The sequence below is a fragment of the Bombina bombina genome, chromosome 7, assembly GCF_027579735.1.
Source record: "Bombina bombina isolate aBomBom1 chromosome 7, aBomBom1.pri, whole genome shotgun sequence".
In the NCBI taxonomy this organism is placed as follows: domain Eukaryota; kingdom Metazoa; phylum Chordata; class Amphibia; order Anura; family Bombinatoridae; genus Bombina; species Bombina bombina.
Genome location: NC_069505.1, coordinates 581,630,440 through 581,654,420, shown reverse-complemented (window position 1 = coordinate 581,654,420; position 23,981 = coordinate 581,630,440). Strand labels below are relative to the sequence as shown.

Sequence of the window (23,981 nt, the reverse complement as noted above, 5' to 3'; positions counted from 1 at the left end):
GAAGATTAATGGCTAGGGAGCATAAAACACTAGGTATTTTATTCAGGAATAGAGTGTAAATATTAATTTAGCTCCCTAACTATGGTATTGAAGTAAGCGTGAAAAAAAAAAAAAATCTAACTTCCATTCATCAATCCCATCCTTTCCACAGTTTAATGAAAGAATCAAAGAAGATGGTTAGCCGGTGCATTTACCTAAATATCATCCTTCAAACGCATTCTGATGAAATTCTGGCCAAGTGAGTCTTCAGCTCTACATTTAACAAACATTCTACATCTGAGCTGCTGTCTTGTTTTTTTTTGTTTTATCAGACTACATAATAGATTTTTAATTTAAAGGGACACTGAACCCAAAAATTTTCTTTCGTGATTCAGATAGAGCATGCAATTTTAAACAACTTTCTAATTTACTCCTATTATCAATTTCTCTTCGTTCTCTTGCTATCTTTATATGAAAAAGAAGGCATCTAAGCTTTTTTTTCTTGGTTCAGCACTCTGGACAGCAGTTTTTGATTGGTGGATGAATTTATCCACCAATCAGCAAGGACAACCTAGGTTGTTCACCAAAAATGGGCCAGCATCTAAACTTACATTCTTGCATTTCAAATAAAGATACCAAGAGAATAAAGAACATTTGATAATAGGAGTAAATTAGAAAGTTGCTTAAAATTTCATGCTCTAATCTAAATCACAAAAGAAAAAAATTGGGTTCAGTGTCCCTTTAAACTAATCTGTAAGTATTAAAGGGATACTAAAACTTTTTTTCTTTCATCATTCAGATAAAGCCGTAATTTTAAGCAACTTTCTAATTTACTCCTATTATCAAATTTTCTTCGTTCTCTCGCTATCTTTATTTTAAAAGCAGGAATGTAAAGCTTAGGAGCCAGCCCATTTTAGGTTCAGCACCCTGGATAGCGCTTGATTATTGATGGCTAAACGAGCGTATCCCAGGTTCTGATCTTGCTTTACTATTATTTTTTTCTTCATTCTCTTGGTATCCTTATTGGAAAGTAATGTAAGCTTTGGATCCATCCCATTTTTGGTTTAGCACCTTGGGTAGCGTTTGCTGATTGGCTACATTTAGCCACCAAACAACAAGCGCTACCCAGGCCCTGAACCAAAAATGGGCCAGCTCCTAAGTTTACATTCCTGATTTAAAAATAAATACCAAGAGAACAAAGAAAAATGAATAGGAGTAAATTCTAAAGTAGCTTAAAATTACATGCTGTACCTGAATCAAATTTGGGGTTCATATCCCTTTAATCTGCTCTAATAATACTCAGACTTTAACGTGGTGGTAAATCAAAAACAATTGGGGTTTACTAGCACTAAAAATAAAGGTGATTTTCATTAACTATTTAAAAAAAGAAGAAAAACTGTAAAAGTCACTTTATTTTGCTGTGGCTTCACTGCTAACCTAAGAGACACACAGCACAGCTCAATTTTTTCAATGAGATGACATTTCCACCTCTTAGCCAATAGCCATACAGCACAGTGCAGAATGCTAGCACAGCTATTGGCTAAGAGGTGGAAATGTCACCTCAGTGAAGAAACATTGAGTTGTACCGTGGCCGGCTGGCAGCTCTTGGGTTAGCGGTGAACCAGCGGCAAAAAAGGTGAGTTTAACACCTTTATTTTTAGTGCTTTTTTTAAAAAAAAACTCTAGGATTTACCATCACTTTAATATTTGCAAGACTTAAAAATGTTGGTAATTAAGTTGTTTACTGTCCCTTTAAGCCCACAGATAAACACATAGGGTCATTAATGCAAACGTCACTTGCTCTAACAAATGAGGGCAAATCATTTTAGCAATAGAATGTCCTGTTAATGTGTAATAAATGATTGCCATTTTGCAGGTTTATCAGAGTAGGAGGGTATAAGCTGATGAATAATTGGTTAACATACTCCAGGGGCAGTAATAATACCCCTCTTCTGCACCAGATCCTTCTGACCCTCCAGCATCTGCCCCTCACTGTCGATCATCTCAAGCTGGTAAGCCTGGATAAAAATAAAAAAAATATATTGTAAAAGGTTTATATGCGGAACTCATTTTGTTTTTTTATTACAAATCTCTCTTTATGATGAAGCCCCTGTGCTTAATGTGAGCTTTAGAGCAGAGCTGCTCTAATGGTAGCTTAGATACACGAAGTCATTAACATCAATAAAATATAACTTATTTACCTGTGATTGACCTCTGATGGTTTAATACACATTGTTTCAGCTGTGCTAATAAAGAAATCTTTTTAGTGCTGTAATATGTCATTTGTTTATGGTGAATTAACCGTGTTCTACCCAGGACTTTTTTAAGCGGGTGCACAACCCGGCTGATTTTACTAACCACCCGGCTAAAATTTTAGCCAATATTAAGCTAAAATGAGCTAGTATTGAAAATGTTCAATTTTTATTGCACAGATTATCATTAAATACTTTTAAATTATGCAATTAATTTGGACTTTGGATAGCAGAAAATTATATAGTATTAGAAACTTTCACACTACCCTCACCCAGCTACTTCATGATGCCACCCGGCTGGCAACATTTTCTGTGGCGAACAATGATTTATTAGATAGTAAGGTGCACAATTTTTTTTAAAACCTATCACAATCCGGGCGCTATTTTACTTTTAATGCTAGCTAATGATTGCCAGACAGTTGCTGACTAATTATTATATAATAGCATTTAATTACACTGTTATTCTTTGCGTAATTATCATCACATAGCTGAAGCAAGCTGATTAAAAAAAGTAGCAAGACACGGCTCCAGTATGAGCTCCCCTGTCGCGCGTTTCAGAGGAAGAGCTAGCTGAACATTAGGCATGGGCATTCGGATGCTTTGTTAGCAATACACAAAAATCTGGGTTTTCACAGATCTTAGAGTGTTTCACTTTCACAAGAAGAAATCCCGTTCCAAAAAGAGCCAAAGGTTGCGAGCAGCCACCTTCCCGCATTCAGACGTTAACAAAGCATCGGAATGCCCATTCCTACTGAACACATCTGCTGAGCCAATGACAAGATGAATTCGTTTGTAGCCTCCAATCTCAAGCTAGCTCACAGTAGTACATTGCCTATTTAGGCATGCTTTTCAGTAAAGGATACCTAAAAAAAACAATGTGAATGTGACAATAGAAGTCTGTTAAAAGTCTTAAAATTACATGCACAATGAAAATTTTAATTTGGCTTACTTGTCCCTTTTTAAAAGTCATTTTAATTTTTTATCTTGTTTAGCCCTACACCGCTCCACTCAGGGAGAGGTTACTAGCCCTACACCGCTCCACTCAGGGAGAGGTTACTAGCCCTACACCGCTCCACTCAGGGAGAGGTTACTAGCCCTACACCGCTCCACTCAGGGAGAGGTTACTAGCCCTACACCGCTCCACTCAGGGAGAGGTTACTAGCCCTACACCGCTCCACTCAGGGAGAGGTTACTAGCCCTACACCGCTCCACTCAGGGAGAGGTTACTAGCCCTACACTGCTCCACTCAGGGAGAGGGTTACTAGCCCTACACTGCTCCACTCAGGGAGAGGTTACTAGCCCTACACCGCTCCACTCAGGGAGAGGTTACTAGCCCTACACTGCTCCACTCAAGGAGAGGTTACTAGCCCTACACCGCTCCACTCAGGGAGAGGTTACTAGCCCTACACTGCTCCACTCAAGGAGAGGTTACTAGCCCTACACCGCTCCACTCAGGGAGAGGTTACTAGCCCTACACCGCTCCACTCAGGGAGAGGTTACTAGCCCTACACCGCTCCACTCAGGGTGAGGTTACTAGCCCTACACCGCTCCACTCAGGGTGAGGTTACTAGCCCTACACCGCTCCACTCAGGGTGAGGTTACTAGCCCTACAACCGCTCCACTCAGGGTGAGGTTACTAGCCCTACACCGCTCCACTCAGGGAGAGGTTACTAGCCCTACACCGCTCCACTCAGGGAGAGGTTACTAGCCCTACACCGCTCCACTCAGGGAGAGGTTACTAGCCCTACACCGCTCCACTCAGGGAGAGGTTACTAGCCCTACACCGCTCCACTCAGGGAGAGGTTACTAGCCCTACACTGCTCCACTCAAGAAGAGGTTACTAGCCCTAACACCGCTCCACTCAGGGAGAGGTTACTAGCCCTACACCGCTCCACTCAGGGAGAGGTTACTAGCCCTACACCGCTCCACTCAGGGAGAGGTTACACCCCCTCCCTCAGTATTTACATATCAGCATATAGTTTTACATAAATAAATTCTCTATGAACATCACTATTCACAGCAGCCTTTAAAGTGCACTACATTTAATAATGACATTTAATTGCCACATATAGGTGCATTTTAATTTCTGCCACACATTTTAGCCCCCTCAACACTAAGCACTGTTTGAGGAGGTTTTATTTTCGGACAACAAAACTTTGTCTCAGTTGCATATCTCTGTAAAACCACAACTGCCTTATTAGTGTTTTTATTTAAATACATGATTGTATTTCAGTGTTCTCCCCAGGAGTTTTTTAATGGGGACACCACCCGGGTGATTTTATTGACCACCGGGTAAAAAATGTAGCCAAAAATAAGCTAATATTAGATATTAAAATGTTTCAATTTTTGTTGCTCAAATTATTATTAAATACATTTATGTTAAATCATGCAATTAATTTGTGCTTTGGATAGCAGAAAATTATATATTAGAAAGTATTACACTGCCCCCGCTCAGCTACTTTATAATGCTACCCTTCTGGAAACCTTTTTCTGTGGAGAACACTGTTTATATTCAACTACCCTGTTACTACTTTTTTATAAAGTGTCCACATTATCTGCAATGATTTAAATCTCACATGCCGTCCTTCTGTGCCATCTTTTTTTAGAATAATACAGCAAAGCTTGTGAAACAGTTAAGCAAGTCAAGTGAGGATGAAGGTAAGAGGCTCTATATTCTTTGGTTTTGCTTCACTAATTTTGTCTTTCTCCTTACTCACTGATTTATTACCGTTTTGTGTAATCTTCTGCATCTTTTTGTCTCTTAGAACTTCGAAAGTTGGCTTGTGTTTTGGTTGGGGACTGGATGGCTGTTATTAGGTCTCAGAGCAACTTGCTTGCAGGTAAGACACTTTTACTACACACACACACTACACACATTTTATTTTACCCAGTTGATTATATTTTAATTATTTCCCCTTTTCGTTATCCCAGAAAAAGAGAAGAAAAAGAAAAAGGAAGATCCTAGAAAGTCACCTGTTCCTGATAAGATTCCTGAAGCTAAAACAGAATCTAATTGGGAGGGATCAAGGAGATAAGAAAAAGGAAAAACCTAAAACCTTACGCACAACTGCCCCAAGTCACGCTAAATTTCGCTCTACTGGTAAGTGTGGTCCATGCCACTATGTTGAGCCGTTTCTTTTTTTTGTCTATTTACAAAAATACATTTTGCTATCTTATATATTCTGTTTTGTTTCCTCTATTTCATAACCACTGCTGCTGCTGTCTTATTTCACACGTTAATTTTTAAAAAAAAAATTCTTGCAATTTATCTTTTTCTTTGTCTTAGGTCTTGAGGTAGAAGCTCCATCGCTTGTCCCGGTTAAGAAGCCCACACCAGCTGCTCCTGTGTTATCAGACAAGTACAACTTGAAACCCATCCCTGTAAAGAGACAGAGGTTAGTTTCACATGTTCTAGGATACCAGATGAAGCAGTAATGAATAGCACCTAAAATTAATGAAAATACCAATTTATGATGGGCTGAGATGTAAACTCAAGAGCCCACCTGAATTATATGCCACATCTCTACAAGGTGACCTACATCAGGTCATTTTCATGGCTCTCTACCCCCCTTCATCCTTTTTGTAGTTGTGTATTGATTTTGTTTTGTTTGTTTTTAAGTTACCATGACCTAATGCACCTATGTTTTTAACGTAGATCCGGCAACAAAATGTCTAAAAATGTTTTTGTTTTTTCTTTAGTCCTTCTTTAACTCCTGGAGAAGCTGCTCCAGTAGAAAAGAAATATAAACCACTGAACACCACCCCAAATACTACAAAAGAGATCAAAGTCAAAATAATACCACCACAACGTAAGTATCTCTCATCTTCAACACAAACCTATTTAGTTTGCAATTCGCACATTCACATCCTGTACCGTATCTATAACTACCGCTCTTAATTACTGCAGTTCTTACACCCATCATCTAGTACCTTGTGTGTGACTACTTCCTGCGTTTTATTTGCTTCTTTTTTATGCATTTCTTCTATTTGCATCCTTACCCTTTGTCTTGAGGGACATAAACTCAAATTTTTTTTTCTTTCATGATTCAGACAGAACATTCAATTTTAAACAATCTATTATAAAATGTTCTTTGTATTCTTGTTTTTGTCTGTTGAAAAGCATTAAGGTGAGTTCATGAGTGTGCACGTGTCTGCGGTACTATATGGTAGCAGCTTTGCTACAAGAGCACTAGATGGCAGCACTATTTCCTGTCAGTGCTCCAGACATGTGCACGGTACCTATCTAGATAACTCTTCATCAAAGAATAACATGAGAATGAAGCAAATTTATTAATGTAAACATAATAAAATGTTATTCTCTATCTGAATCATGAATGAAAAATGTTGGGTTTTATGTCCTTATAAAAGTATAGATAAAATGCACTATCAAAATTTGATCATTTTATCTTTAAGCAAATTCCCTTCTTTTTCTATGTGTTATCCCTTTCAAAATATGTAAATACATAGGCATAGTTGTTTGCCTTTACACCATAGTTGGTAAACAAATGAGAAGCAGACATACATACATATTCTCCAATCACTGTCTGTATCCTCCAGAAGGTTTAAACACATAGTCACACGCACAGACACATGGTAAATTATGGGAATTTGTTTAAAATGCTGTAATGAAAAATACAGTAGAATGCCCCTATACTGCCAGCTTTGCAATACCAATGTTTTGTATGCCCTTATTATTACCACTCTGATAGGTTCCTCAGTAACATGTCACATTATCTCCCTAGCGATTGAGAGTTTGGGATTCTTAGATGCACTAAATTCCGCCCCAGTTCCAGGCATAAAGATTAAAAAGAAGAAGAAAATGGGTTCACCCACCAACAATAAGGTAGGTGTATTAGAGATGCAATCTGACACTCTTCTCTGTTAAATACTGTATGATTAGCTAATCACATCTCTATTCTTGTAGTCCAATCCGTTTGATAGCAAGGCCCCGGGTGACACAACTATCAGTACCAAGCCATCGTCACCCGAGTCCGAGCAATCTGTGGAAACCATGGAGGTGGAAAGACCAGGAACACCAGTTCCAGCAGATGAGGTTCCGGAGCCTATGGAAAGTAAGTAACTCAATAATTAGTCTGTCTTACTCTTCCCGATTATAAACTCACCACTACTTTCCAGATAATAGAAGAGATTTATGATTTTATTTTTTAAAGGGACATTTAAACTCAACATTTAATCCATCATATTTAATTATTGAAATAAAACAATTTTTTATTTTATTTACTTTACTGCAAAATGCCTCTGAAATTTTTGTTTATTTGCCGAAAGCCCCCTAGAGGCTAGAAGTCAAATTCTGTAATTATGTCTGCTGTAGAAAATTGGTTGCATTATACATAGCAGTGCACAAGATAATTTATAGCTAGCCCTTAACGACCTCAATCAAGGGACATAAACATATTCACCAGATATTTGAATGGTTAATTACTGGTTTGCAATTAAAAAATGGCAGATTAATTTAAAACGTATTTTGTATGTCGACCTTTTGCAATACATTGTCGATAAATATTGTGCATATATAAATATAACATTTACTTTAATTACTTTTTATATAGATTAATTTTTATTCTTTTGTTAATTTTATGCCCCTCTCCTCTCATTGTTTCACATTGCCTTAACACTTCATGTGTTTTTTTTTTTTTTTTTTTTTTCTCTTCCAGCAGCCCCTGCTCCTCCTCCTGCCCCAACTGAAGCTAAGCCAATTGAAGCTGAAGTGCCTCAACTGACCAAAAAAGGGAAGAAGAAAAAAACTGTTAGTTGGCCAGAAGAGAGCAAACTGCGGGAGTATTTCTACTTTGAGTTGGATGAGACTGAAAGAGGTTAGCGCTACCTGTGCCATGCTGCTTTTTCCGGTGTTTTGTACCAAAATAACTTTGTTTTTTTATTAAGTTACATTATTAAACAAAATTAAAGGGACAGTCTAGCCCAAAATAAACTTTCATGATTCAGATAGAGAATAGAATTTTAAATAATTTTCCAATTTACTTTTATCACCAATTTTTCTTTGTTCTTTTGGTATTCTTAGTTAAAAGCTAAACCTAGGAGGTTCGTATGCTAATTTTTAAGCCCTTGAAGGCCACTTCTCCTCTCAGGGCATTTTGACAGTTTTCCCCACTAGAGGGTGTTAGTTCATGTGTGTCATATAGATAACACTGTGCTCACGCACGTGGAGTTCCAGTGAGGAAGCTCTGATTGGCTTAAATGGATGTCTGTCAAAAGAACTGAAATAAGGGAGAAGTTTGCAGAGGCTTAGGTATAATGTAATCAGAGGTAAAAAGTGTATTTATACAACTGTGTTGGTTATGCAAAACTAGGGAATTGGGTAATAAAGGGATTATCTATCTTTCTAAACAATAACAATTCTGGTGTAGACTGTCCCTTTTAAAGGGATATGAAACCCAAAAATGTACTTTAGTTATTCAGTCAGAGAATATACTTAAAATGTTCCAATTTACTTTGCTCCTATGGTATTCTTTGTTGAAGAGATGCCTAGGTGGGTGTGTCGAGCACTTTGTCTGGACATGCTGCCATCTATTGCTCTTGCAAATGGATAACATTCTCACAAAACTGCTGCCATTATAGTGGTACAGACTCCTGAACGCTCCTGTGCTTAGGTCCCTGTTTTTCAGCAAAAGACACCTAAGAAAACGATGAAAATCTGATAATATAAGTAAACTGGAAAGTTGTTTAACATTGCATGCTCTATCTGAATCATGGAAGAAACATGTTGGCCTTTATGTTCCTTTTTAAAAAACAAAAAACTATGTATGTAAACTTTTTAAAATATTTTTCCATAAAAAAAGGTAAAGCTGATTAAATTGATGTTAAAGCTTACAGGAGATCTTACTTCTGTGGACAGACATACCCCACAAGCATAAACAAATTTATTTTGGACAGCACTACCCATTTAAAAAGCTAGAATTATAATATTGATTGAATCCTCTCTTAGAGGCATCAGAAGAAATGACTAATGTCCCTTCTCATTATTCTTCACAAATGCAGTAAATGTCAATAAGATCAAGGACTTTGGTGAAGCAGCCAAACAAGAGATGCTAAAGGACCGACAAGCCTTCCAGGACGGACGTAGGATAGTTGAAGACACCATGGAAGAAAGCATCCCATGGACTCTCCCTCGTCTTATTTCCCTTCCTGAAGCCCTTGTACATAGTGGTAGCAACAGCACAGAAAGACAAACCCAGGCAGAGAGAGAAAAAGGAATCTTGCAGGAGATCCTTCCTGTCTAGAGAAAGGTGAGGGCATTTTTCTTTAGAGTAGTGCTTTTTACTCCGTTAAGGTTACCATATTGGTGTGTTTGTGTGATATTTTTAGCTGGAAGTGTTATTAAGCAATTGACCCATTTATTTCCATGCAGTGTTCCTGACAGCCCTCACGAACCAGATCCTGAGCCATACGAACCGTGTCCTCCTAAACTTATTCCATTAGCTGAGGTAAGCATTCCAAAGCATATACCTTGTAAGACATTTTATGCAATAAAGAATAAAACAAAATGTATGCTTACCTGAAATTCTTTTCTTTCGGAATGATGATGGTCCACAGTCCTCCATAACATATGGAATATATTTCCACTTGGAGGAGGTCAAGAACCATATCGGAGCTTAAAATCCTGCCCATCTCTTAGTTTTAAACGTATAGCCGAGCAGAGTATAGGAAACATGGGTAGGAAAGACAAAGCAGGCTCTGTAGAGGTGTCTTTTAGAACGGACACCCGAAAATTGAAATGGGCGGGTCAGTGGACCATCATCATTACGAAAGATAAGAATTTATCAGGTAAGCATACATTTTTGTTTTTATTTTGTAAAATGATGATGGTCCACAGTCCTCCGTTGTCTGAAGGGGAAATCCAAAGTGATCTGTTCAAGTGTAGATCATTCTTTGACCACTGAACTAGCATAGACAGTTGAAGGGGTCTCAAGTGAAAAGTGGCAAAATAAACTTAGTTTGAAGCAACGACCATAAGACCAACCACCTCCATGCACTGAGCTACTAATGGAAATTGAGCCCTTGCAGTGGGAGACACATCCTTTGAATCTTTCTTATGCAAGTTTCCGTCAGGAACAGATGTATAAGGACTGAGCTTATTATGACTCCTATAATTGCTACCCTATAGCAGGATATAATAAGCTTGAGCTTTTGGGTACATTGATTCTCCAACCATGGTCTTCAAGGAAGACAGACACTTGTAGTATGAGCCATAGCTAGAGACAGGGAATGGGCTTGCATTAGTCTGTTGTCAAGATAAGAAAATATATGCTTACCAGATAAATTTTATTTATTTTTTGACACGATGAGTCCACGGATCATCTTAATTACTAATGGGATATTCACCTCCTGGTCAGCAGGAGGCGGCAAAGAGCACCACAGCAAAGCTGTTAAATATCACCTCCCCTCACTCCCAATCCAGTCACTCGACCGAAGTAAAGGAGAGAAAGGAAGTAACAAGGTGCAGAGGTGTCTGAAGTTTATAATAGCCAACAACCTGTCTCTTACAAAAACTGGGCGGGCCATGGACTCATCGTGTCAAAAAAGAAATACATTATCAGGTAAGCATACATTTTCTTTTCTTTTTAATGACACGATGAGTCCACTGATCATCTTAATTACTAATGGGAATCAATACCCAAGCTAGAGTACACAGATGATACGGGAGGGACAAGACAGGGGAACCTAAACGGAAGGGCACCACTGCTTGAAGAACCTTTCTCCCAAAGCGGCCTCAGCCGAGGCAAAATTGTCAAACTTGAAGGAATTTGAAAAGTGCGAAGAGGACCAAGTTGCAGCCTTGCAAATCTGTTTCCACCGAAGCTTCATTCTTGAATGCCATGAGGAAGCAACAGCCCTTGTGGAATGAGCCATAACTCTCTCTGGAGGCTGCTGTCCAGCAGTCTCATATGCGAAACGTATGTTACTCTTCAGCCAAAAAGAAAGGAGAAGTAGCTGTAGCTTTCTGTCCCTTAACGGTTTTCCTGAGAAAACTACAAACAATGCAGAAGACTGACGAAAATCCCTAGTCGCCTGCAGGTAAAACTTTAAAGCACGAACCACATCCAATTGTGCAGGAAGCCATTCCTTCTGAGGAAGTAGGATTGGGACACAAAGAAGGAACAACTTTAGGAAGAAATCCTAATTTAGTACGTAAAACTACGTTATCAGAGTGAAAAATAAGGGTAAGGTGACTCATACTGTAATGCCCGAGCTCTTGACACTCTGCGAGCAGAAGAAATAGCAACCAGAATTAAAACTTTCAAGATAACAATTTAATATCTGAGGAATGCATAGGCTCAAAGGAGCCCCTTGAAGAACTTGAGAAGTATATTCAGACTCCATGAGAAGCAACTAGTTTGAACACAAGGCCTGATCCTGACCAAGGCCTGAAAAATGATTGTACATCTGGGAACATCTGCCAGACGTTTGTGTAACAAGATGGATAAGGCAGAGCTTTGACCCTTTAGGGATCTTGTCGATAATCCTTTCTCCAAATCCTTAACTCTACTCCATTGAGTAAACCCTTGGATTCCACACCAATAAAGATATCTACGCCATATCTTATGGTAAATCTTTCTTGTTACAGACTTACGAGCCTGAATCATGGTCTCAATGACCGAGTCAGAAAAGCCCCACTTGGATAAAATTAAACGTTCAATCTACAAGCAGTCGGCTTCAGAGAAACTAGATTTGGGTGAAGGAAGGGCCCTTGAATTAGAAGGGTCCGTTCCTCAACGAAGTCTCCAAGGTGGCAGGAGATGATACGTCCACCAGATCTGCATACCAAATCCTGCGAGGCCAAACTGGTGCAAATGAGGATCACCGATGGCCCTCTTCTAGCTTGATTTGAGCAATGACCCGAAGAAGAAGAGCAAACTGAGGAAATAGGTATGCTAGACCTGAAGATCCAAGGAACCGCAGAGCATCTATGCATTTTTGCCTGGGGTCCCTGGACCTTGATCCATATCTCGGGAGCTTGTCATATGTCAAGATGCCATGAGATCTAATTCCGGCTGACCCCACTTGAGAACATTTCCGGATGGAGTTCCCAGTCCCTCGGATGAAAGGTCTGCCTGCTTGGGAAGTCCGCCTCCCAGTTGTCCACCCCTGGGATGTGGAACGCTGATAGGCATCAAGAATGGGCCTCCGCCCACTGAATTATTTTGGTTACCTCTGTCATCGCTAAGGAACTCCTCGTTCCTCCCTGATGATTGATGTAAGCCACTGAAGTTATGTTGTCCGACTGGAACCTGATAAACTTGGCAGAGGCTAATTGGGGCCAGGCCAGAAGAGTATTGAAGATCGCTCTCAGCTCCAGAATGTTTATAGGAAGAACAGACTCCAACTCAGTCCAAACTCCCTGAGCCTTTAGGGAGCCCAGACCCTAGAAGGCTGGCGTCTGTTGTCACAATCACCCAAGATGGTCTGCGAAAGCAGGTTCCCTGGGAGAGATGATCCAGAGACAACCACCATTGAAGAGAATCCCTTGTCTCCTGCTCCAGTAGTATTCGAGGAGACAAATCCGCATAATCTCCGTTTTGTTGCCTGAGCATGCTTAACTGCAGAGGTCTGAGGTGGAACCGAGCAAACGGGATGATGTCCATTGCCGCTACCATTAACCCTGATTACCTCCATGCACTGAGCCACTGATGGCCGGGGAGTGGACTGAAGGACTAGACAAGTATCGATAATCTTTGATTTCCTGACTTCTGTCAGAAAAATCTTCATTGATAGGGAATCTATTATGGTTCCCAAGAAAGTTACCCTTGTATTTGGGACTAAGGAACTCCAAATTTTACCTTTCACCCGTGAGATCGCAGGAAGGATAACACCATGTCCGTGTGGGATCTTGCTTGTTGATGGCGCCTGGAGTAGGATGTAGTCCAGATAGGGCGCCACTGCAATGCCCCGTGACCGAAGCACCGCCAACAGCGATCCCAGAACCTTTGTGAAAATTCTGGGAGCTATGGCAAGACCGAAAGGAAGAGCCACGAACTGGAAGTGTTTGTCCAGAAAGGCAAACCTTAGGAACTTGTGATGATTCTTGTAAATGGGAACATGCAGGTACGTGTCCTTTAAATCCATTGTTGTCATAAATTGACCCTCTTGGATCAAAGGAAGAATGGAACGAATAGTTTCCATCTTGAAGGACGGTACTCTGAGAAATTTGTTTAGACTCTTGAGATCTAAAATTGGTCTGAAGGTTCCCTCTTTTTTGGGAACCACGAACAGATTGAAATAAAAACTCAGACCCTGTTCCTGTATTGGAACTGGAACAATCACTCCTAGATCGGAGAGGTCTCCTACGCGGTGTAAGAACGCCTCTCTCTTTGTCTTGTCTGCAGATAATCTTGAAAGCAGAAACCTGCCTCTGGGCGGAAAACTTTTGAACTCTAATTTGTATCCCTGGGACACTATTTCTATTGCCCAGGGATCCTAAACATCTCAAATCCAAGCCTGAGTGAAGAAGGAAAGTCTGCCCCCTACAAGATCCGGTCCCGGATCGGGGGCATGCCCTTCATGCTGTCTTTAATTCAATAGCAGTTTTTTTATTGTTTTCCCTTATTCCAAGACTGATTGGTCTCCATGCAGGTTTAGGCTGTTCCTGCTTGGAGGCGGTAGAGGAAGAATTTCCTTTGAAATTTCGAAAGGAACGAAAATTATTCTGTCCTTTTTGTTTGTTTCTCTTATCCTGAGGGAGAAGATGACCTTTACCTCCTGTGATATCAGAAATAATTTCTGACAGGCCAGGTCCAAACAAGGTTTACCCCTTGTAAGGAATAGCTAGAAGCTTAGACTTAAAGTACACATCCGCAGACCAAGGTTTTAACCATAACGCTCTGCGAGCTAGAATAGAGAAACCCGAAATCTTTGCTCCCAGTTTGATAACTTGAAGGGAAGCATCCGTAATAAAGGAATTAGCTAGTTTAAGAGCTTTTATCCTAGCCTGGATTTCATCCAAAGGAGTTTCTGTCCTGATAACATCAGACAGCGCATCGAACCAATATTCCGCTGCACTAGTGACGGTAGCAATGCACACAGCTGGCTGCCATTGCAAGCCCTGGTGTATAAACCCTTTAATTTCTTGTCCATAGGATCTTTGAAGGCACAACTATCCTCTATGGGAATAGAAGTTCTCTTAGCTAAGGTGGACAAGGCTTCTTCCACCTTGGGAACTGTTTGCCAAGCCTTCTTAATTGAGTCGGCTATGGGAAACCTCTTTTTAAATATAAGAGATGGAGAAAAAGGAATACCCGTTCTCTCCCACTCCTTAGCAATGATCTCAGAAGCTCGGTCCGGGACCGGAAACAGGTCTGTCGAGGCAGGAACCTAGAAATATTTGTTCAACTTACTGGACTTAGGAACAACTACTACCGTGGAGTCGCTGTCGTCCAAAGTAGCTAAAACTTCCTTAAGTAACAGACTGAGGTGTTCTAGCTTAAACCTGAAAGATACAACCTCAGTATCAGCAAGAGGAATTACACTTTCCGAATCTGAAATTTCACCTTCAGATGCTACTTTGGTATCCTCCTTCAGGCTTCTGGGAGGGAACCTCCGAAATTGCAACAACTGCGTCAGAAACCTTGCTTACTGAATGTCTGATTTTTCTCTTACGCTTTCCCTGCAACATTGGAAAAGAAGACAACGCATCAGAAATTGTAGAAGACATGAGAGAAGCGATATCCCTTAAATTAACTCCAGCGGGAGTTAGATAGGAAGCGCAGGGTCGCTTGAGGAGAAAGCTGCGGCATATATTGAACCTCGTCATTAGACTCCTGGACAACATCCGCTTTAGAAAAAGTTGGCTCAGAAAAATGTTTCCCCCTATAATTTAAAGTACTCTCAGTACATGAGGAACAGAAAGGGATTGGTGGTTCCACATTGGCATCAAAACACAAGGAGCAAGTGACATCTTGCAAGGCTCCTTGGTCCATTCTGAATCACAATAATACATTTATGAATTAAAAACTTTAATTTTGTTACAAAAAAAAATTAAGTGCAAAAACGTTACTGTCCCTTTAAATTTAAAAGTAACTTTTTTACTGTGTATGTAAAAAAAACGTACTCAAACGAACAGAAGATAATAAAAAAATGACACTACTACACCTCAGCAGCTCTGCTGAGGTGCCTACCTGACTGCAAGACCGGAGACCTCTTTCTCTTTCAAGGAAATGATTCTGACTCGACAGGGGAACGACACAGCTACTTTCCGGTCCTAGAAACGCATGTTTAACAAGAACCATGCGTTTCTAGGCAGAGTCTGGAATTTCTTACCTGATTGTGTCTGTACCCTGAGTCGCAGTGAAAAGGCGCGCAACTCAAAGATCTGCCCATCGTGGGCGTAGATAACAATAACAAACTCTCCCAGTAGGCATTTTGCTATAGATAAACCGCCGTGAGAGTAAAACCACCAGAACCATAACAATTCTGGTCTCCCATCCCCAGTGCCTGCTTAATGCTGTCTAGTTCCCTCAGTCTCTGAGAGTTTATATTGCCCCCATAATAAAGTGCATGTTTCAATGAGCCCTTTATATTGTGTAACGTCCTGTAGTGAAGTGCTCCCTTTTTCTCTGAGTGTTATTAGTCCCAGAATAATAAAGTAGCACTTACCTCCTATGTCTGCCTGACAGCAAGGCAGTTCACCAGGTTTGAGAGGTCCTCTCCCTCCCATGGACCTGTGAAAGAAGAGAAATTCCTGAGTAAATATCCCTCAGGTTTTTAAGGTTAGGGTAGCATCAATATATGGGAGGCGCAGTGAGAATTGTCCCACCAGTTCCCATTGCTCTAAAGCCACCACTGCTCTACTGAAGAGACTGATATGGATTACGGCTACACCCTAGGACAAAGCAGCACAATCTTGTACTTCTTTAAAAACAATAAACTCTTGATAGAAGAATCTTTTCTAACACCTAATTTTATCACTTCCTAGCACTAACGTAGGCAAAGAGGATGACTGGGTTGGGAGTGAGGGGAGGTGATATTTAACATCTTTGCTGTGGTGCTCTTTGCTACCTCCTGCTGACCAGGAGGTGAATATCCCATTAGTAATTAAGATGATCCGTGGACTTGTGTCATTAAAAAGAAAAGGTGCAACTAAAATGCCCTGAGTTCAGATCACCACCAAGATTGTACCCAACACCTTTGTGAAGATGTGTGGAGCCATAGCCAGACTAAACAGGAGAGTGACAAACTAGCAGTGTTGCAAACATCAGGAACTAAAAAGTGATCTCTGTGTATAGGGATGCACAGATGCATTCTTGAGGTCTGTAGTAGCCATAAACTGACCCTTTTGTATTAAGGGTGAAATTATGCGGATTGTTCCCATTATAAAAGTGGGAAACCTGACAAACAAACATGTTTAGGGCTTTTAAATCTAGGACAGGACTGTAAGTCCCTTTTGGATAATGAACAGATTGGAGTAAAAACCTTGACCCTGAGGCGACACTGGTACTGGGATTAATTATTTCCCATATCGTCCTAATCCTATTATAAAGGCTGTCGTCTCCTAAGGATATTTGCCATGAGATGGTACTGTACTGCTGGTCAATGAGGAGGACTCTGCTTCAAAGAAAACAAAACTCTCCATCTCCTGAAGGACAAAAAGATGACATGCTTATACTAAATCATACACACATATTTAGCCTGTCATGTGGCCTTACTGACTAGAGAAGCACTACATATAGACCAACAGGTACACAGTAAATCCATGTCCAGAATAAGCAGAGACTGCATATACTTATAAAGTAAATACACAAAGTACATTGTTAATGAAAAGATTCATGATCAATGTTCAGTATCTGCATGCTAAACGTATGTGCTTACATATAAATTACCCATACAATAGGTATAAATGATACCAACAGATCTTATCTCTAAAAAATCTTCACTGTTAAAGGACCAGTCAACACATTAGATTTGCATAATCAACAAATGCAAGATAACAAGACAATGCAATAGCACTTAGTCTGAACTTCAAATGAGTAGTAGATTTTTTTTATAACAAATTTCAAAGTTATGTATATTTCCACTCCCCTTGTACCATGTGATAGCAATCAGCCAATCACAAATGCATATACGTATAGTCTGAATTCTTGCACATGCTCAGTAGGATCTGGTGACTCAAAAAATTGTAAATATAAAACACTGTGCACATTTTTTTTAATGGAAGTAAATTGGAAAGTTGTTTAAAATGACATGCTGTATGTGAATCATGAAAATGTAATTTAACCTGTGTCCCTTTAATGAAAATATTATGGTCAGTGTTCAGTTTCTGCATGATAGAACCTTTGTGCATAGATCTAAATTACACATATAATAGGATAAAAGAGATCCCAATAGATTTTCTCTCTAAAGGATCTCCTCTGTTGTACAAAAATACAGAGCAATCCTGAACGACTGCATTTGAAATAAAACATGCAGAATAATATGCATGAAAGGTGCATATATTATAGTACTGTGTTTACTAATAGCATAGAACATATGTCTTGCATATCTACATAGACAGAAAGTTCTGTTAATGTAAAATCCATTATGTGCACATGCAATAAACATTAAACTGCTTCTAGAAATTTGCATATAACATTAGTGTACATGAAGTGCATAACTGCAAATAACATCCCAAAGAGCATAAAATGTACAAAAGTGTAGAGAAAGCAGACTGACAAAAACCCACATCTGTTTACATTCCCTGGTATTGATGGGAGTACAATGCTTTATGTACTTATATACAAGTATTGATAGCGCAGATAGTTATAATAAATAATAATGGCAAATAATTATAGTAAATTGGGTACACTGTAGATCACTTAAAGGGACACTAACCCCCCCCCAAAAAAAATTCCTGCAATCGCAATATCATTATATTATAATTTACTTTGTAATTTACTTGTATTTTCAAAGAACTACCATTTAGGTTAAATCCCATTCCGAAAATCAAAGAGTTTCCAAACCCATCGCTGGCTATACATTTCAATTCTCCAACCCTGACCGATAACCCAGGTTATCATAATGGCGGAGTATAGCCGCTATGCGCGATATGCTAAATCGACGTCACTCACCAGCAGACCCGCTGTAATTGTGGTATCATGGAGGGGATATGCGCATGCGCAAATCTATAGATCGCAATACGCATGCGCATGGTGACGAAACAGTCACTTAATTATATGCACCCACTGTAATTGTGGTATCACGGAGGGGGATTTGCGCATGCGCAAATGGATGGATCGCAATACGCATGCGCATGGTGACGAAATAGTCACTTAATTATATGCAAAACATCGAGATCGGATTGGAAATTGATTTAGACAGTGCACGGCCCATTTTAGAAGGTTGTCTTGAACAACGTCATTTGAGAAAATAAAAAAATAATTTTATATGGCAGAGAAACATCGGTGGAATATAAAAGTAGGTAATTTCTAATATATGCATGTTTGGTAATTTACATTTGTGGTCACGGTGTAGACAAAAAAGAAAGTTTTGGAATCCTTTAAGTATGTGCTGAGGTATACAGCTGCCAAAAGGTCTTCGGAAAACACCTGCATAGAGGATGTTATCAAATCTGGACCCTTAGGAATAAATTATTAATCCTCTGTGTACATACAGCATATAGTACCTTATCAGCAGAGTTAAATAAGAGTATGAAACTCAATAATAGCAACAAAATATGCTGCCATAGCCATGCTAGCTATTCTTACGCTCCCAGGTAAAGCGATTCGGAGCCTCCTGAGCAATATACATAGTACATAATTCCTTAGGGGAATTGGCAGTCTGCGGCTGATTTGTATATACAATTTGAGGTATACAGCTCAAATAGAGTGGATTAACCTGACATAGTAGAAAAGACTTGCAAAACACACTATGTATGTACAGGGAAGGGTTATCAGTAAATGATTCCTCTGTGTGTATGCTTTGGTAAGTCACTTACCTTAAGTAGCTCCCCTCCTCCTGTTTACCAGGTATGTCAAACCTTTGTCAAGGCAGCTGCAGCAGTATCCAGTAGAGAGTCCATCCAGTGCAAGTATGGGTACCGTAGAGGATATCTGTAGGAAATACCTGTGTCCCACAGGGTGATGCTAAGTACGAGTCCCTGTAACGCCTGTGGGTAGTTATGACTGAAGTCCCATAGGGAAATACTGTGCACATAACATGGTATCCTTATGTCCCTGTATCATTCAGCTTCTGTAAAGTTTCACTTCTGCCTTCTTTGTGAATGATAATTCCCAGGGATTATGGGTGTCCTATTGGTCTAAGCTCCCAAATTTAAATCCATAAGTAAGTAGCTGGAAACACCTATTCTAAACCTACTCATACAAGGCCAAGATCAAAACTAAGAGGGAGGTGGGATGGATTTTAAGCTCGGATATGGGTTCTTAACCTCCTCCTAGTGGCAGGAAATATTTCCCATATGTTAAGGAGGACTGTGGACCATCATCATTTTTCCAAAGAAATTATGGATTAGGTTATCGTTTATCTAGTATAGTGTAAATATCTTGCTCACCCACTAATTTTTATTTTTTTAGGAAAACTCAATGGATGACAGTGTTTATGGTGAACCCATGGACCAGAGTGGCGCATCTCAGTCTCCAGACACATCAGGAAGTGCCAAACTGCCACCAGTGCTTGCAAACCTAATGGGCAGCATGGGGAACTCCAAGAATCAATCTAATCCCCTGCCTGGCACTATGCAAGAAATCCTTTCATCAATTATGGTAAGTTAACCACACCTGAAAGAGTATTTAATAGTTTGGATCCTAATGGGGAAGAAGGCGGGCTCTCATGGCATTCAGCTCTTGTGAAAGTGCAACATGCTAAGATTTTCTAGTTAATTATAAATGACATGTTTAATATGACATGTATTGTGGGAAACGGCTTGTTTGGTCCATTCAAAAATCCTGTAAGACGCTTTTTTATTTTTTTTATTAAGGTTTAGATCAAGGCATACAATCTTACAAACAATAAATTGCACCTGTAAGACACATTTTATATAGCAGACATTAGTTAAAACACAACAATATTCATACGTTGCTGTACACTTAAAGGGACACTATACCCAAACATTTTCTTTCATGATTAAGGTAGAGAATACAATTTTAAACAACATTCCAATTTACTTCTATTACCTAATTTGCTTCATTCTTTAGATATACTTTAATGAAGAAATAGCAATGCACACTGTGAACCAATCACAGGAGGCATCTATGTGCAGCTACTAAGCATATCTAGATATGCTTTTCAGCAAAGAATATCAAGATAATGAAGCAAATTAGATAATAGAAGTAAATTCTAAAGTTGTTTATAATTGTATGCTCTTTCTAAATCATGAAAGAAAAAATTTTAGTTTCATGTCCCTTTAAGTCCAAATTGGGTAACACTGATTTCATGGGGCATGTGGAGCATCTGTTTTCTATGTTTGGAGTTTATTTTGTTTCATCTTTTGTATTGTTTAAAGGGACAGTCTACACCAAAATGTTCTTATTTAAAAAGATAGATAATCCCTTTATTACCCATTCCCTGTTTTTGCATAACCAACACAGTTATGTTAATATACTTTTTTACCTCTTTGATTACCTTGTATCTAAGCCTTTGCATACAGCCTCCTTATCTAAGTGCCTTTGACAGACAGGCAGTGTAGTCAATCAGTTAAGACTCCTAAACAACTTCACGGGAGTGAGCACAATGTTATCTATATGACACATGTGAACTAGCACAGTCTAACTGTGAAAAACTTTCAAAATGCTCTGAGCTAGGAGGCGGTTTTCAACTGTTTAGAAATCTGTTTGAGCCTAGCTAGGTTTAGCTTTTCAAAAATACTACAAAGGGAACAAAGCAAATTTGATGATAAAAGTAAATTGGAAAGTTGTTTTAAATTGCATGCCCTATCTGAATCATGAAAGTTTTTAGTTTTCACTTTACTGTCCCTTTAATCCCTTTTTTAAGTTAGAATTGTTACACAGTTTATTTTGTTTTGCGAAAGTCTCAAGTAAATAGACATTTTAATGCAACTGTAAATTTGGTATATATTTGTATGTTTGTGTGTATGGCTTGTATAATTATACAATTTAGTAGAGTTTGTAATTGGTAGGCTAAGCTGCCCACTGCTAATGTTATCTTAACACTGTTATTTTTTTTACAGGGTGCTCAGGGCAATACAAAACCAGAGGACCTCATGAATCAGCCAGACTTCTCCGACAAGATTAAACAATTGTTGGGCTCTTTACAGAACCAAGGACCACCAGGGCCTGGTATGTTCCACTGCTACCTAGTAAAGCAAAAGGAATCTATATGTTTTCCCAGTTTTATGCCGTTCATTTCTGGATCTAACTTTTAACCTTGCTCTTTCTTCCAGCTGGACCGGGACAAGCGTTGCTGGGACCAGCACCAGTTGGAAATGGCTTTCCAAATCAAGCTACAAACCATTCACCACAGCACCTGCCACCACCACATCAGCCACCTCACCAACCACCCCATCAACCACCACCTCAACACTACCCACCACCAGGTCCCCCTGGACCTCCATTCCAAGGTACAAACATTGCACACTATACAAACTGTATGCCTTTCTTTCCACTGACTGGTGCAAATTTCTGAGTTAAACATTTGTTTTATGAGAACCGTTAATGTGAGAGATGTATATTAACTCTGGCCCGTTCTTATATTATAGGTCCCCATGGCCCACCACCTGGCCCCAGAATGATGGGACCTCCACCACCACCACCACAACATGATGGTTATTGGGAACCTCCACCTAATGAGAACATGCGAGGGGGTGGACCTCATGGAGGGGGAATGAGAGGAGGAGACAGAGGACCACCACCCCCATTCCACAGAAACCGAGGAGGAAGAGGAGATCCAGGCTTTAGAGGGAGAGGAGGTAGAGGAGGAGAGAGAGGGCCTCCAGGAGGCGGACGGAATGGCCCCCATGGAATGGAGCACAGGGGACATGGACACAGAGGAGGTAAACACTATTAATTTCAGAAACCCAATAGTGATACATTTTCCCTCTGATCTAGGTACTAATTTTTTTTGTCTCTTTTCATCCCTAGATAAATCTGACCGTCCTGTCTGCCGACACTTCATGATGAAGGGGAACTGCCGGTATGAGAGTAACTGTGCCTTTTATCATCCGGGAATAAACGGCCCCCACCTTCCCTAGATGTGTATGCTGTTTGAAGTCTTGTAACACCATCTTCCCTGCGCAAGCAGTGAGCAAACAGACTACGGACAATGCTATTCCTTTTTTTGTTTTAATTTTTTAATGGCTTCTGTGAGGCCCCAAAATCTCTCCATCACCTCAAGCTTTTTGTAAGTGGAACCTGCTGAAAAAGACAGTATTAGCTCCTCCTCCATTTTATTTTCATTATTTTTTTTTTCACCACTGAAAGATCTCCTGCAAACCAATAAATGCACATGACAGGCCCAGTATATAGTAATCATTCTTATTTATTCCGTTCAGGGTATCCTTGGAGGAGCAAATATAAAAAGACTTGTATTCAGTTATTTAATTCTGATAATGGGCCATTTTTATCTTTGCTGGAGGGAAAAAAGGACATAAAAACAAAACAAGTTTTACTCATGAGGAGTCGTGTATAAGAAAATTGTGATGGAGTACATTGATTTTTTTTTTTTTTCCTTCCTGCTGCTGCCATCATTTATCTGATTTTTGTCTCGTTCCCTCATCACTTTTCCCCTAATTTCCAGTCTTCCATCCTCTTCTGTTTCCTGCATTTACCAACTTTTATGCTGCTGTTCTAAAACACTACACTATGTTTGCATATCCCAGAATCTTAAACTTGCGACGACGATTCGCTCCGCTGTACAATAATGCTGAATGTATCTGCCGATAATGAACAATTTGTGCAGTATAGTGATACTTAGTATCCATACATTGTCAATGAACATGATGCTCTGTATAATATTAAGTATACACTGTTCATGAACAAACATGCTGTGTATTGGTACACTTCCGGCTTCTAAATAAGAAAGTATTGCTGTTAATCAGAGAATGTTCAATGGGGATATTTCTGTATATTTCATAATTTTGCTGCAAAAACATTTTTTCAGAATACCGTTCACACTTAATATGTATATACAGTATTAATAGGAGCACAGAGGCATTTTAAACCTTTCTTGCACCCATCCATATTATATTATAAGGAATATAATGTCTCTGTCTCCTGTCACTTAAAAATTGTTTTCTGTGAAAACTGTTGACGAATATAAGGTATTTTTTTTAAATTTTTGTTCCTTCTTATGGGTCCCTAGAAGGACTTAATTTTTTTTGGATCATTTCTTTCTTGATTCTTTTTGTAAACTTTGTAAAAGATAAATAAATCCTGTGTGTTGGTCTGTATCGTTTTATTCTGTCTCTCTTAAAATGTAGCTAATAATGTGAACATTTGATCATCTATCCAAGAAAATATGTTTTGGCAAAGTAAAAATTGTAAGCATAAAATATTAGTAAATTCTGAGGTTAAAGGGACAGTCTACACCAGAATTTTTACTGTTTTAAAAGATAGATAAACCCTTTATTACCCATTTCCCAGTTTTGCATAACCAACATGTCATGAGCGCTTCCGTTCATCGCCGTGTCGCCGCGGCTCCCGGAACTCCTCTGTGTCTCTGACGTCATGTTGCTTAGCAACATGACGCTTTCTCTCACACCCCTCTGATGACGGTTACGCTCCTGCCCTTTAAATCTCGGCGGGAGATCTGAATCTGGGCCCGTTTGTTTGT

The 23,981-nt window shown here is 39.5% G+C and overlaps 1 protein-coding gene across 1 annotated transcript in view; it reads left to right on the top strand.

Moving 5' to 3' along the window:
• The window catches only part of PPP1R10 (protein phosphatase 1 regulatory subunit 10), a 30,093-nt gene extending 6,495 nt beyond the window's left edge, over window positions 1–23,598 (top strand). The window contains 19 exon segments of the mRNA XM_053722049.1: window positions 152–238; window positions 1,856–1,991; window positions 4,838–4,889; window positions 4,997–5,071; window positions 5,163–5,251; window positions 5,253–5,331; window positions 5,518–5,626; window positions 5,931–6,040; window positions 6,974–7,074; window positions 7,156–7,303; window positions 7,907–8,065; window positions 9,249–9,478; window positions 9,480–9,496; window positions 9,619–9,694; window positions 19,769–19,957; window positions 21,382–21,490; window positions 21,595–21,771; window positions 21,910–22,203; window positions 22,292–23,598. Of these exon segments, the coding sequence (XP_053578024.1) occupies window positions 152–238; window positions 1,856–1,991; window positions 4,838–4,889; window positions 4,997–5,071; window positions 5,163–5,251; window positions 5,253–5,331; window positions 5,518–5,626; window positions 5,931–6,040; window positions 6,974–7,074; window positions 7,156–7,303; window positions 7,907–8,065; window positions 9,249–9,478; window positions 9,480–9,496; window positions 9,619–9,694; window positions 19,769–19,957; window positions 21,382–21,490; window positions 21,595–21,771; window positions 21,910–22,203; window positions 22,292–22,401 (2,347 nt within the window). The 3' untranslated portion in view covers window positions 22,402–23,598.
• Window positions 23,599–23,981: the final 383 nt, after the last annotated feature.